Here is a 15675-nt window from a genome sequence, read left to right as displayed (position 1 = left end):
TGTGGACGTAGCCCCAGTTTAATATATTCCTTATGTTTCCTTTCCTGGGTGTCAGTGCAGCCTCGTTTCATCCTGTCTGAAACAAGCTCCTCCCCCTGTAAGCCCATCGTCTCTGTAGGCCAACCGTCTGCCGCTTGGCTGTCCCATAAAATCCCACTGGTGACCTTACTCTGTGCCAGCTCCTGTTCTAGTCAGAGATAGACACAGATCAGGCCTAGTCCCTCCACACTCAGGTCTCTACATGCTGACAAATGAGCTACTTATGGCTCCTGAATAATCAAGATGACTCATTATCTCCCCATTAGCCTAAATGATGTGACATTTCTTCATGAATTGCCTATAAAACACAAGCGTGCTCCATCTGACAACCATCTGTGGCTGAAATTCAGTCACAATGGCTTCAGCATGACGGCTGCTCTTTATGCTGCTCATGGATGACTGTGGCCTGTTAAAGGATTAATGCATTTACATGAGAAAACACATTTTATATCAAGCTTCATTCCTATCTGGTGTCAACATTGATTGTGAGCATATAAAATAATAATTAAACAGTCATTTTGTGAGTACAGGGAACTGATATAATATGCAATATTCTTTAATGGATCGTGACGTCTGCACAGCATCGCTTCTGTCCTCCACAGGAGGTTGGAGGGCAGGACTGAATCAGTTATGTCATGTTCATTTCATAAATGTGGACATGAAGGGATCCAGCTCCTTAGCTGGGACACAGAGTGAGCGGCTCTGATGGGACTCGGTTCACCGCACTGTTGGGTCATCATCACTGGAGGACAAATGATGCACATGTTTCATTGTAGCGAGTGAGCGTGAGGGAAAGCAACATCTCCAGATCTGCAGTCTGCTCCACGTTCACAAGTTCAGTTTGAACGTTTTCAGTTCATAAGTTTTCCTGTTGCCTTTACATTTTGGCTGGGGTTAATTTTGTCTGTCGAACGCTTAAACAAAAATAACATATCAAACAAACAGACCTAAGATTTTGTTTTTTAACCAAACTTAGAAAAGAGATCTGTCTTTAAAACAAAAGCTTCCGTTTATGAACCTTTTCAAAATGTTCATTTGCTGGTGGTGGACTGTGAAGGACTGGCACAACAGGTGGGAAGGTGTAAAACTGGAAATTCTACATATATTAGCTTTTTGAAAAAGTCACTTCCCAATGAAAATTCCCTTTAAAGATGAATCCACTGGAAGCTGATAGGAGGGAAACGCAGGACAGGTTGGATAAGCTGACACAATGATAGTCGGGGAGCACAGAGCAGAGTAACAGACGAGACAATCACAAGGCCAGGAAAAGAGCAAAGACAGGAAGTGAAACAGAATGCACAATTAAAGGCTACTGTCAAAATAAAACAGGAAGTTACTATAACCCGTGAAACACACATAAACAGACAGGGAAGCTCAAGACTGAGAAATACAGAGAGACTGAAAAACCAACTACAGAGTGCTTCAAAAATCTAAACCCGTGAATGAGTTTGTTTTTACTGCTCAGTGAAGTCGGTTTTCAGATGCATGTTTGCTTCTCTTTTCATGTTTTGTTCATAAACACAGTAACTTCCTCACCAGTGAACTTAAAAGCTGGAGTTCAGTTTTTATTTTAACTTGTGTAAGAGGCTCACTTCCCTCAGAGCTTGTGTCGTGGAATCAAATCACATATTTTTGTGCTTTCGTCCAGTTTGTCCAGTAAGAGTAAACCAGCACTAAAGTTAAAAACAGATTTCTTTTGTTCTACAGTATTTACTGTGATCTCTGTGTCGGTGTGGCCGGAGGATTCAGTGAGAAGCTGCAGCTTTGAACCAACAGCAGAGATGTTTGTTGGTTCTCTTTATGCGCTGTGGACAGATTTACATGAGCCTGCAGTCTGTGGTGAATTCCTGGTTTCTGTCCTGAGCCGGAGCTTGTTCTTGTGGGACTGCGTAACTGTCTGAATGAACTCTGCTATTATTGACTCTCATTTTATTTAAAAAAAACATTTTTGTCATTTTTCTTTTCAGTAAAATCAGAAATGACAGAGAAGAAGGAGGAGAAGAAGGAGGAGAGTGTGAAGAAGGTGGACCTGTTTGACCCTGTGGATAAAGTCGAGCAGAAGAGTGTAAAGGTTGAGTTCACGAGCAGTGAGAGTCCGGTTAAGGTGGAGGAAGAGGGAGAAAAAGACAAAATGAAGGAGGCAGAGAAACGGGAAGAGAAGGTGGATAGAAATCAAAAGGAGGCAGAAAATCTGATAGAAAAGGTGGATGAAAAACAAAGGGAGCCTGAAAAAGAGATGGAAACAGAGAAAGTGCCGTCTGTGCAACAAAAGCCCGAGAAAGAGGATGACGTGAAAGCAGAAGAATTGTCAGACAAGTCAGAGATAAATAAAGCAGAGAAGACAGAGAAAGAAGAAAAAGTGGAGGCTACAGAAAAGCTGGAGTCTGACGTCGAGAAAGCACAGAATGTGGACAAAATTGCACAAAATGACAAGTCCAAAGTGTCCAAAGTGGAGGACAAAGCAGAGAACAAGACCACAGAGAAGCCCGAGATCACAGAAATGAAGGACGGCAAAGAGCAGCACATCAACAAAGTGGAAAAGACCCCAGAGCAACAGCCGACATCCGTCAAGCTCGAGACCAGCTGTGACCAGACAGAGAAGAAGGCCGACACGGAGACAAAGGCGACAGCGGAGCTGGAAGACGCCAAGACAGAAAAGGCTGACGCAGGCGAGGCCAAGAAGACGGAGAAAGTGGATGAGGCGATGAAGCCGTCTGAGAAGCCGGTGGAAAAAACAACACAGAAGGAAGAGAAGCCGGACAAAACGCAGGAAGACAAAAAGACGGTTGAGAAGAAAGACGAGAAGAAGGACAAGGCTGCAAAGGCAGACGGAGACAAGGCGAAGAAACCTACCAAACCCTCAGCCAATGGAAGCATTTCAACACCAAGCAAAGAGCTGGCAGACAGGAAGACCAAGGTAGGGATCAGTGGAAGGTGTAAGAGTGAAATGTTGCTTTGACGTATGCTTAGGATCATTCTGATAAAACACTGTTTTAGTATCACAGCGAGGGTAACGCCCCACTCAGGGTGGAATTTCAAATGTAATACCTAAATGTTGGCACGCTACAGTAATGCGGTAACAAGTCGAAATGATAGCAGTGTACGATTTCACAGCAGTTAGCATCTTACATCATAAATCATCCAAACTGCTAATAAACATCAGGCTGAATACGGACATGATGGCTGAAAGCATCTGAGACGCGCAGCGTGGGAGCGGACAGGATGGCATGAGCGCATTTTAAAAACCGAGCGTGCATGCTGCCTAAGCGTCTGTCCTGCTTGTGTTTGTTTACTGCCTTGAAGCGACAGAGTGAATGCTAAGTGTTAGTTGTTTTTGTTTTCTGTTTTTTTGTTCTCACTTTTTGTGACTTTGTGATGTAATTGCTGCTTGTGCTGCTTGACCCTGCTCCTGTTACCATCCATTTTTGTTAATTTTATCCATTTTCCTTGGTTTCCTTGGTTTTACCCTCCATCCATCATCCATCCATCTCCTGCGTGTCGGTCCTGCATCGCAGCCTGCTGCTGGGGCAACCAAACCAAGCGCAGCTGCCAAAATGCGCCCGAGCACTGCAGGTGCTGCTGGTCCTGCTCCAGGCCTGACCAAGCGTCCCGTATCCTCTGTCGCCACCTCCACCCCCCACACTACAGACAAAAAAACAACCACAGCTAAAGCACCTTCCACAACAGCTGCAGGGTCTAAGCGACCCTCCACCACTTCTGCCAGCCGCCTCACATCATCCTCCACCAGCACGACACGTGAGCTTAAACCCAAGGTAAGTTTTAGCTAACAGGAAGCGGTCAGCGGCAGCAGCCTGCTCAGTTACACAGAGCTGCACGATTGACGTCATCACAATGAGTCCTCCTTATGTTTTGAAGTGATTTTATTAAACCTCATCCACATCGATCAGGACAACAGATTTCTTACTTCTTCAGCTTTTTCTAACTAAAGTTAGGATCAGCGGAGTTTCTAACAACCGTCTGTTTCCCCCTTGGTCATGAATCTTTGCCATCTGGTGTTTGCGTGCACAGGCTCACAGAGACGGTGAAAATGTAAATGCATGTAAAGTTTGTGAGCTGGAAATGCAGGAAAAAGCCAAGAGGGTTAAACACGCTGAAACATTTAGCTGTGCCTCTGGTTTGAATGAACAGGAGTGTGTTACTGTAGCCGTGTGTGTTATATGAAAATGTGTTGAATTCAGACAAACACACGAGTGGTTTTTATAATAACTATGCAGATATTGGTTTTTATCCACCGCAGGAGCTGCAAACATGCAGTTATAAGAATTAGTTTGTCTGTATATGGAACTGATATTATGTCAGGACGAAGATGTGACACTAACCTTTCATGGCTAATGGCCCCGCCCCTCCCTGAGCCTGGGACTGCTGGAGGGTTCTTCCTGTTAAAAGGGAGTTTTTCCTTCCCACTGTCACCAAGTGCTGCTCATAGGGGCTCATATGATTGTTGGCCTTTTGTATTATTGTAGGGTCTTTACCTTACAATATAAAGCACCTCGGGTCAAATGTTGTTGTGAGTTGGCAATAAAATAGAATAAAAAGTTCTATTTATTAATTGGCTTGTCCGCTTTAATGCCTTGTTCCCCAAAAAGTGCAGTGAACCTTCTGTCAGCCTCTTCTGCTGAGCTCCTTAAAGGTAAACACCGTTGCACCAACAACATATTAGCAGCCCTGATGGAGCTGCAGGGGTGCAGGGTGACTCATGTTGCAGGACGGCTCGGCTGAATGTGAAGGTTAGCCTGCTCTGAGGGTTACAAGAGGCAAACACGCTGCTGAGTGAAATGTGTAATCATCGTTGAGGGCTTTGGGTCCATATCTTCCGCCAATCGGGGCAAAATCTTTGACCTGAGTATCTCAGTGAGGCCAGCGAACATTTGCCTGGACTGATCACAACATCCAGGCACACTGAAGATGCTTTGTGACCTAATTTGCTGCTGCCTGTTTTGTTGATTTGATATCCCTCTGCAGATGCTTGCCCATATTCATTCGTTTCTTCTCTCTCTTCCTGGATGACATATTACCTCGCCCAGATTTATTTTTCTCTTTCTTTTCAGACAACAACAGAGAAGCGCCCCCTAGTGACAAAGTCCAGCACTGCTGCCTCAAATCAAACCGGTTCAGCCAGCAGAAACACGTCTGCTGCCACAGCAGCCAGTAAAACCACTGCACCAGTGCGCACGGCAGGATCTACTCGCACCACTACCACTGCTGCAGCCAGAAAGCCTCTGGGTATGTGTGTGGCTTTCTTTACACTCTGTTTATTTATTGTGTTGATAAATTACACTACTGACAAAGGTTTAAACATTTTCTTTTTAGCCTCTAAGACAGACAGCAAACCAGGAGAGGAGAAGAAACCCAGCGCCCCGAGGACTTCGACAGGTAGAAACCACTACAGTGTCCGACCTTATTAGACTTCGACTTTGTCGTTACTACGAGCAGAGCAGTTTCATTAGGCCTCGCTCAGAGTATTAGTTCTATTCTCTCGGGCTGGCTCAGACGCCTGCGTGTAGTCTGCTTGTTTTCCTTTGTTAGTACATGTGTAAGCACATGTTTGTGGCTCGGTCATTCTAAGACTTGCAGATAATACGTTTAATAATAATAATAATAATAATACAGTTTATTTATAGGCACCTTTAAAGACCCTCAAGGTCAACTTACATTAGTGCAACAAAAACATATGGTAAACAAACAAAACAAGTATTAAAGCTAAAGAAGGTAAAAATAGACTAAGACGGAGTCACAATGAAGTGCATGCAGTTAGGACTGTTGGAGGAAATAAAGCATGAGGACTCAGGTGTGCTGGGGTTGAGCAGAACTCTCCGTGGCCACACTTATATATATGTGTGCAGTGAGAGTCTGCCTGTGCCACCTTAGAGCTACCGAGTCTTCTGACACGTGGCACAGACGAGTAAAACACGCCCACTAATCAGCTGAGTGCAGCGAGTACGGGCTCGGGTTCTGTTTGGGTTACAGCACTTTAACTCTTTATGGCACAGATTCAACAAGGTTCAGCTGGAAACGCTCCTCAGAGGGCTTTGTCCTTTTTTAGACGACAGCATCATACAGATCTCCTGCTCCACATCCAGCTCAGAAAGCTAACGCGAAGAGCAGAATGTGCTTCAGCTGTGAACCGCTGATACGTATGGATCCGACCTTTGATGCTGTGTACACCTGTAGTTTAATCCTGACCCTTCTCAGGCTCATCACACCAGGTTGTTGTACAGTCTGTTTGTGAGCTCGTGTGAACTGTAGCCTCTGTTTTGTGTTCGTTGCTGACATGAGGTGTGGTCTTCTGCATTTTTCAGACCGGTCTCTATAAAGGCCAACCCGTCTGGCACCGACAGCCAGGTTCAAGGTCACAGTCGATCATTTTTCTCCACATTCTGATTCTCAGTTTAAACTTCAGCTGGTCATCTTGACCATACCTGCTTGGCTAAGTGCTTTCAGTTAGTTATCTGCATTAACAAGCTGTTGAACAGGTGTACTGAAGCCACTGTGTACAGCTCGACCGCTCGGGGGTCGACGCTGTGGTGCATGTTCTGTTCTCAAGATGGGACAATACTTTAGTTAAAGTGCTGCACAGTCCAGTGTAGATACAGACAGCTGTATTGCAGTTGGTATTGATGTGATGAGGGAAAGGATCCCGTGGTACTCGCAGTGCCCCCTCCCATCTGTGCCGTCTCTTTGCATATGTTTCTCTCCTGTTTCTTCTTCTCTGTAATCCTCTCCTCACTTCGCCTCAGTCTGTCTCTTCTGTGCGTTTGTGGCTTTTCTCCTGCTGTTGACAGAGTTTGTTTTGGCATCAGGAGAGCTGTCAGCAGGACTGCGACACCAGAACGCACTCATTGTGTCCGACCGTGACAATGCTGGGCAGGCTTATGCAGAGGGAGGCTTTACTGCTGAAAGGCTCTGGAGAGTTAAAAACCTTCACCGCAGCAGCCTGTGGATTACTGTCCCCTTGCTGTTGACAGGAGTTTGCAGCTCTTTGCTGATGCAGCCTCAGCTCGTCTAAGCTGCCAGGGTTCATGCAGGAAGTCAAATTACTCTTTAGAAACATGAAGGCGAGGGGGAGGATTTCCTCCGTTAAATATGTCTTAACGGGAGCCGGAGATATCCGACAGGCTCTCGGGGAGGACTGACAGCAGGACACGTGGTCCAGGATGCCTCAGCGCTCTGAAAAAAGAGTTGGCATACAGTCCAGCCCAAAGTGTGTGAACTGACAGATTTGAATTGGTGCAAATGTTGCACTGCATCAGTGCAGGCTGGCTTAGGATGCTGGAGCTAAAGTGTCTTTACTCAGAGAGGATTACAGCACTGAAATCAATGGTGTTTGAATATCTCCCCTTTAAAAGTGCCTCTCCCTCACTTCAAAGATACGTGTGGTGCCTCTGTACCAGAGAAAAGGATGCAGACGGGGTTTTTGCACCGCTGTATATTTTTCTGTAATGTTAATTTTAGGTTTTTATGCTAAGGTTGATAACGGGCAGCGTTGTGTGTTTGTTGTTACCCCTCATGCATCTTTGAGAAGACGCGGAGCAATAATGTCGAAACTCTTAGTCTTCCTGAAAACGCGTCTTTAAGATGCTTAACAGAGAGTTTAACATCATTGGAAATAACCAAGAGCTTTACATTAAGAGCTGTGCATTAAATATAAAGCCAGAGGTGATTATCCTAGCTTACAATAAAGACAGGAAGTCGGCTTGTAGCAGTATTTATACACTGCTGCTCAGAAATTCAGGGTCACCTCGTCAGATGCTCGAACCACCTCAACTGGCTCCTTTCCAGTTGAGCCCTCCCAGATGGTTGAACTTCTCACCCTCTCACCCATCTGTAAGGGAGAGTACCCACGATCTCATCCTTCTGGTCACTACCCACAGCTGGTGACCGTAGGTGAGGGTAGGGCCGTAGATCGACAGGTAAAGTGGGAGCTTTGCTTTCACTCTCAGCTCTCTCTTCACCACCACAGGCTGAATCGCTACCTAACGTGGTGGAGTGGTTTGTGTCGTCCGAGGGCTCCTGCCTTGGATATGCATGCCCACCATATTTTATTTTGCTGTTTTACCCTCTTTTTTTTTCTAAGTCTGGTTTGAAAAAGCTGCGATCATAACTCCAGAGAGATCTATAAAGCTCTGTATAATTATTTTCTCCCTTTAGCTGACTCAAGCAAGCCTAAGACCACCACCACCCGCAGCACTGCCTCCACCACCACCACCACTGCCTCCCGCACACGAACCACAGCAGCCAAACCAGCAACGACATCCTCCGCCGCAGGCACGGGGCCAGAGAAGAAGCCCCCGGTGCCCCGCGCCCCGCGGGCCGCCTCTTCAACCACAGCGACCACCGCTTCCCGGAGCACAGCTCGCCCCGCCACAGCTCCCGATGTCCGCAACGTCCGCTCCAAGATCGGCTCTACGGACAACATGAAGCACCAGCCCGGAGGAGGGAAGGTAGGTCTTCACCGCTGTATGAGTGTGGCATGTGCTCTCTGACACCGACTGCACATGGACTAACAGGAAGTGGACTGTGCAACTCTGATTTCACGTCTGACGCTGACCTCTTGTGGGTTCCTACCTGTCCAACCCACTAAAGCCTATCAGCTCACTCACTGAAGTAAAATGGTCTCCATAGTTCTGCTTCTTCTCTTTTTTGCGTGGGATTTCCTCTGCATGTACATCTACTGTCATTGTAGACACACAACTTCCATCAAGGCTCTTTAGAAAGAGGATGGATGTTGAAAAGGTTTACGACACTGGTCTCGTGTAGTTTTCTGTGAATGTCAATAAAATAACAGCTAAGATATGAGATCAGGGGTCGTTGCTACAGGAAGTCTAACATTTACTTGATGGACAAAAGCTGATTAATTTGCAGTAACACAGAAAATTAACCTTAAATGATCATTTTAAAAATGCCATTTCATTCATTGGTTCTGTTGTTGCCCTGGTTTCACAGTCCGATGGTGTAAACAGCAGAGCACTGAGTACTGTGGAGTCGATGGGGTTGATCGGGTTCTGCTTGTGCATGCGCTCTCCACTCTTCCTCGCTCCCCTCCTTCTTTTGTCCCCTCACTCCTTACCTTCACCGCTGTGCTTCCAAACAATCTCTGCACTCTGACCTCGTCCTCCTGTGTTTTTTAACGAGGTGTTGTTGTTGACCCTGTGTGGACTTGTCTCCCCAGGTGCCTCCTTCCTCTCAGAGCAGGGGTTTCACCTCCAAAGAGAGCAGCCAGGGCAAAGTGAGTTCCCTCTCCATCCTCCCACCATGACCCTCTTTTCTGTTGATATATTTTCCGGTTGCCTTTCTCTGCTTCTCATTTCTGTTGTTTTTTTATTAACTCGACCCAGTGAGAGCACAAGAGCAGGCTAGCCAGTATACTGGAGGCTCTTGAAATTGCACACGCCTCCTGTTCTCTCTCTCAACACGGGCATCAGACGTGTCTGTGGGGAAATTAGTTATCGGATTATTTATGGTTAATTTGTAATTAAATTTGAACCCTCTGCTCATTAATTAACCAAGATAATTAACCCTGGCCTGGGGTTTGAAGCAGCTTGTGAGTTAACACAATGCAGAGAAGCTGTTTGAAGCAAGCCGCTGCTCTCCCAGTCTAAATCTGTAGTTTGTGGACAAAAATAAAACGTTCGATTCCAAACGTGTTACGATCCATACACCATCCAGGGAGTCTAAATGCATTTTTCTCAGGTTCATTGCATTACAAAAGTGACAGAAGCACACGAATTATTCTTTGACCTTAACTCATTTAAATGTTAACTGTTAACGGGCGTCCGAGTCACTGAAGTCCAGATAAAGATCAGTCACACATGGACACAGTCACCCGCACATGATTGGTACGTGTGATCATTACCTTAGGCTGTATATAAACGATGGGCATGGCCAGTGTGGGTCCACCCACTGATCATAATTTACTCATGAACACCATGCTGTGTTTAGTGGGACTTTAAAAATAGATGTTTACAGCATAAATTCATCAGGAACGTGCTTACTGAGCTCACAGACTGCAGTGCAACCAAACTATGTTCTGGACCCAGACAGCTACAAACGTCATCTATGGACCTTTCAACTTTTCAGCTTGTTGCTCTTCTTCTTTTGTCTCCGTCTTATTGTAGGTCAGGGTGACAAAACAAATAGAAAAACACCAAAAAACACAAGTTGAATAAAAAACAACAATTGTAGGAAAAACTGCAGCAAAAGCTTAAAATTAAATCAGAAACAAAACACGAGTGTTTCTGGGACACAAAACAAAATGAACTGCACTCATTACAAGTAACATTCAAACATGCTGAATAGAAGCAGAGGACTCATCGGTGCTGTGAGGGAGGTGCAGGTGTGTTTTATCGATGTGTTTCATATAATACTGTAGATACATGTTGACCTTTAGCCTGTTAGCCTGTTAGCTTGTTAGCCTGTTAGCTTGTCACTTCTCGTGTCCCCAGAAACGCTTCTGTTTTCCTTTGTGATTTAGTTTTTAGCTATTTCTGCATTTCTTCTATTTTTCACGTGTTTTATTCGACGTCTGCTGTGTTTCATGAGCTTTTGCATTTTTCTGTCTACTGTTGTTTTGTTAAGGTGTGTTTGACCTCTCAGGGCCACCGTACTAAACTCATTTGGATGCAGAATGTGTATGTTGGGTCTAGCAGTCTAACCTGACGTATTGTAAATAATATGTGTGTTTTAATTCTTGGTGTATGTTTAGTTCAGCTAACCAACGTGTACGGCAGCGTCTCCGTTTAAAGAGTTTAATGAGGGTCCGAGACGTTCACGTCTGTATGCTGTGCTGCATGTGTGCTTCATAAAGCAGGTTTGGTGTGCTCTTCAGCTGTCCTTTTCTCCTGGTGCTCTGTTTCCATCTTATTTAAACAGCAGCGATGCTGAACGACCGGCTATGTTTAGCTAAAGAGAACCTCGCTCCGCCTTCTATCCTTTCCTTTCTAACCCTACCTGTGATGGTGACTTCTTCCTCCCTGCACTTTCTCTTCTCGTTTCTGCTTCTGTTCTACCTCACCTCTCCTCTATCATCTCCTCCCCTCTTTTCCCTCGCTCTTCTCTGCTCCCCTCTTGCTGCTATGCTGTGTCCATATAGGTTCAGATAGTCTCCAAAAAGCTGGACTTCAGCCACGTCACATCTCGCTTGGGCTCCAAGGACAATATGAAGCATGTTCCTGGTGGAGGGAATGTAAGTACTGTCTGGCCCACAACCAGAGCCCACATGTCCCGGCCAGTTAGTCTGATATTTAGAGCCCGAATGAAGGGAAGGCCACAGATGAAATGCTGTAAGAGAGGCACAGTGTAAAGAAGAGAAATGTAAGACGATGTTCGTAACGTAAATGCTGCTCTTGGCTGGAAAATGCAGCTTTGTAGTTGTTGGCATGCTGGCCAAGCTTAGGTACAAGCCCCTCCCCAGAACCTGCTTCACACTCCCGCTCGCTTCCTTAAAGTTGTCTTGTGTTGTCCCGCCCTCCCACTAACCTACTAAACCCTACTCAACCCAACAGGAGCCTCTGCCCTCTGATTGGCTGTCTTGGTTCTGTAAGGACAAAATCACTGAGAGAAATCTGGGGTTTCTGGTTTCCTGCAATGATGCTGTGCCAAGCTCCTCCCTTTAGTCTCTGTCGTGGGTTCAGAACAAACATATTTCACAAAAAAACATTTTTCTACAACATGGACGAAGAAACTAGAAGATGCGGTTTGTTCAGCGTGCTGTTTGTCCTGATGCTGGTAACTCAAAGTATAATCAGGACGTTAGAAGGTTTCTTTTTTCTGATTGGTCCTTTTATTCAACCCCAGTCGAGCTTTTTTACACAAATCTGTGGATTAAAGAAGAAACATTTGTGACATTCAACAGGTGCAGATTCTCAACAAGAAGGTGGACGTCAGTAAGGTGACGTCAAAGCTGGGCTCCAAGGACAACCTTAAGCACAAGCCTGGTGAGCTAAACCTGTGTGCTCTGAGTTTGCAGTCATAAAACAACAACAATGAATCAATACATCAGCAGTACAGGCTGTCTGTGACTGCACAAGCTTGCATCTGCGTACATGTGTGTGTTGCAGGAGGCGGCGATGTGAAGATCGAGTCTCACAAAGTGAACTTTAGGGAAAAGGCTCAGTCCAAAGTGGGCTCCATGGACAATGTGAGCCATTCACCTGGAGGAGGAAACATCAAGGTGAGATCGCGAGCCACAGCCGTGCACGCTGTGTTTACGTCCCTCTGAATCCACTGAACTGTTTCTGATCAGTCAACAAACTAAAGAGTGAAAACGATGAGCGCCAGCTGGGGTGACTCGCTTTCATGAATAAAGAAAGTAGCGCTGTAACAACAGTTACAGTTAATATGAAGGACAACTGGTGAGTCAGGGTTTGGTACAACACGACAGAAAAAACAAAGAAACGTTTTTTAAATTTATGACCACAAATGGCGATAATGGCCTTTATCCTTACATTACAGCACTAACACACTCTCATCCTCCCAGTACGGACATCCACTGTACAGTGCTCATATTAAACAAAGTAACAAAAGTGCTTCTGGATGTCAGCGACAGGGTACATGACCTCGTCATGGTCATCTCTGACTGGAAGCAGAGAAGCCCCGCCCACCTGCTATTCACTAGTGTTACAACCCAAAGCAGACCTTCAGTACAGAACGCTGCAGCACCAACAGCTCACACATTACTCCAGTTTTGGCTTCTCTTCATTGGTTGTCAGTAAATTTTAGGTTTCATTTTAAAATTGTAGTTTTATCTGTTAGAGCTCTGCACGGTGAGGCTCCCCAGTTTATCTCTGACCTGCTGAGCACTTAGGTCGTCAGGTCAGAGGTCACTGTTGGTCCCGGGCACCAAGGCTGTGGAGTCTCCTCTGTTGTCTTTAGGCTGTACAGACTCCATCGACTCTTTGAAAAAGCAGCTGAAGACATTTCTGTACAAACAAGCTTTTAATTGACTCTGTGCACGAGACAATGCTAACTTCCTGGTTTGAGACCGGATGTGGGGTTGTGCATTTCTGGTAGCTTTACTTTGCGGTCAATCGCTACTGCGAAGATATATCCTCCAAAATCATGTCCAAAACTCGGAAACGGAAAGATGGCGTTAAGTTACAAAGAGCAGAAGGTGGGAACGCTCACCGCTGCTGTGTCATAAAAAATCTAATGATCAATTTTGACGTTTAAAGAGTTTCGATCGATCAGTTGTTTACATCACTCAACACAAGCAGAACTGCATCACTGCAGCAGAAGACACATCGTCCACATTCAGAAGCACATCTCTGTGTAGTGACTGGTCTCATGATCTAAACAGGCAAATGTTCAGCATTCAAACTACAGGTGAAAACAGTCAAACCAGATGTTTCCCTGTTATGTTGATATCAGCTCGTCAAGTACACACCTACACAGCATGTTAACAAACCCTGAAAAAAAGTCACACAAAAATGAATGATTGCTGGTAACGGTTTCTATACATTAGTATGTACGAAGGGTATGTTGTGACTTACCTTCAAAATTACAGCGGTCCCTCGCTATAACACAGTTCACCTTTCACCTCGCTGTTTCGCAGATTTTTTAGTGCAAGTTTGCTTATTTTTTTACATCACATTGTGTCCTGATCGCTGCAGACGATCTCCTCCGTCTCTCCTGTACAGAATCGCTGCATCGATGCTAGCAGTGTGACTCTGCAGTGCAGTGCTGTATGTCCACGATGTCCACCAAACGTTTTGTACCGTCAAAAAATAAAATGGGCTACTTGATTTCACCTCTCGCTGGTTATTTTTAGAACATAACACCCGCGATAAACGAGGGACAGCTGAGAAATATAACATTTGAATCCTTTTCTCTTTTGCTCTGAGGCGCGGGGAAAAATATTGACAAGTCGATGAACATCATTTACAGATATATTGGGTAAATGCCCGAGACATCTATAGAAACGTAAATCGCTGCTTGATTCGTTCATTTGCTTAACTTGTTTTGGACCGTAAACCAGGCACGAATAGGACACCGGAAACAAAGCTCCCCACAGGAGTTTCTGCACCGAAAGTAGCATATGCTAACGTGCACATAGTCAATTAATGTTTTATATTATTATTTATATTTCTGGTTGTATTGTGAAGCACTTTGTGATTTGTATCTGTGAAAAGTGCCAAATAAATACATTTAACTTACCGACGACCGGGGTTTGGTTAAAAACACAACCTCCGATTTACCCTCTCAAGGCCCAAAATAAAGAGAATATTTCAATCATGCAACCTGACACACTGATGTTTGTGACACACAGTTTTCTGCTGATTTCATCCATATTTAACCGTGAAAAAAACGCTCTTGGTATTAAAATGAAGTGACTGCACCCGTGTTTCTAAATCCCTCATGAGACTAACGACACTTATGATAAATGAATAAAATAAGAACAATATAGATTTTTTAACCTTATGTATGAAAGCTTCAGTTTCACAGCTTTTTGTGTGAGCTGTCCACTGTCAGCAGGGCACAGGATCCAGGCAGATATGAATCCAGAAGTAAGACTTGAGGCAGGAGCATCAGCCCTGGTCTCAAGGCTAACTTTGCTTGTAGCTTGTAGACAACAACTGTTGTGGAGTTTATGTTCTGGGAGCTCAAGTCGACATAAATCAACTTCTCCTCACAGGGTGAAGCAAGGACATTTCAATAAACAGTCACAACTGAATTTAAGTTTAAAAAAGACCAAACCTGCTTCTTCAGGATTGTCTTGGCTTCATTCTCACAGACGTAGGATCATTTCATCAGAAGAATAATCAGAATAAAATAATAATTTATGAAAAAATCCCGTCCTGAAAATCACTGACACGTGACATCAGAACCTTCTTAAACTGCTTTGCATCTGATGTCTCGCAGCATCGCCCTCTGACCCTGACCTCTGTCTGAGGGACACTGTTGTGAATTCAGTTCCTTCCGGTCTGCATGCGTCTGCATGTTAGTATTTAAAAATGTGTTACATCGTGGGATTACTTGTGTATCGGGGCAAAAAATGAAGACTCTGGCTTTTTCCGTTGGTCTTGTTCGGCCTCTGTGTTGGTAATGACATGTAAGGTGGGATGGCCTCACACACCGGCCTCGAACCCTCCTCCCTGCAGCCAGCTTCCTGTCTCCTGAGCTTGCTGTTGTGAAAGCGTCTGGATGCTCCCCCAGCACATTCAGACACAGAAAGCAGCCGTGACAGATAAAGGGCCCATTTTTTGGTTTTGGTTTTTTAATAAAAACTGAAAACGTTCAAAATGTTCATGTTACATAAAAGAATGGATATAAATTCACCAGTTCATCAAATGATAATGATGTCACCTGTCCCCTCAGCCTATGGCAGCCTGTCTGTTTCATGGTCACCACATCGTCACATCTTCATCCTCATTCACTAGTTTGCTTGCCCGGTCATCGTGATCTTCGTGATCATTGCTACGAATAGAACAAACATCAAAATAAGAGCCTATTTTTAGCACTGATTTGCACAGCTTTGTAAAATGTATCTTTATTTTGGAAGCAATGAAAGGATACAGTTTCCCCTTTTTCCATTCTGCAGAATCCAGATTTATGCAGAACCTTTGCAACCGTTGCACAATCCCATGTTTAGTGTCTATTACTGCTCCTTCATTACAATGC

At 44.8% G+C, this 15675-nt stretch overlaps 1 protein-coding gene across 5 annotated transcripts in view; it reads left to right on the top strand.

Annotated features, from left to right (window-relative positions):
* Positions 1 to 15675, top strand: part of LOC102204344 (microtubule-associated protein 4-like) — a 29281-nt gene that overhangs the window by 7309 nt on the left and 6297 nt on the right. For 2 of the 5 annotated variants that reach the window (XM_005747211.2, XM_005747210.2), the window contains exons 2-10: positions 2007 to 2956; positions 3555 to 3812; positions 5109 to 5283; positions 5371 to 5433; positions 8209 to 8501; positions 9230 to 9286; positions 11150 to 11242; positions 11912 to 11993; positions 12117 to 12229. In XM_005747211.2, coding sequence (XP_005747268.1) covers positions 2007 to 2956; positions 3555 to 3812; positions 5109 to 5283; positions 5371 to 5433; positions 8209 to 8501; positions 9230 to 9286; positions 11150 to 11242; positions 11912 to 11993; positions 12117 to 12229 — 2084 coding nt within the window. The remainder of the gene's footprint in view (positions 1 to 2006; positions 2957 to 3554; positions 3813 to 5108; positions 5284 to 5370; positions 5434 to 8208; positions 8502 to 9229; positions 9287 to 11149; positions 11243 to 11911; positions 11994 to 12116; positions 12230 to 15675) is intronic. The other 3 variants (XM_013914378.1, XM_005747212.2, XM_013914377.1) reach the window with 3 other exon arrangements.

Source organism: Pundamilia nyererei, unplaced genomic scaffold (genome assembly GCF_000239375.1).
Source record: "Pundamilia nyererei isolate P.nyererei 1_Seehausen unplaced genomic scaffold, PunNye1.0 scaffold00191, whole genome shotgun sequence".
NCBI classification, from domain to species: domain Eukaryota; kingdom Metazoa; phylum Chordata; class Actinopteri; order Cichliformes; family Cichlidae; genus Pundamilia; species Pundamilia nyererei.
Note: the sequence above shows the minus strand (reverse complement) of the source record. Positions and strands in the feature narration are given on the sequence as shown.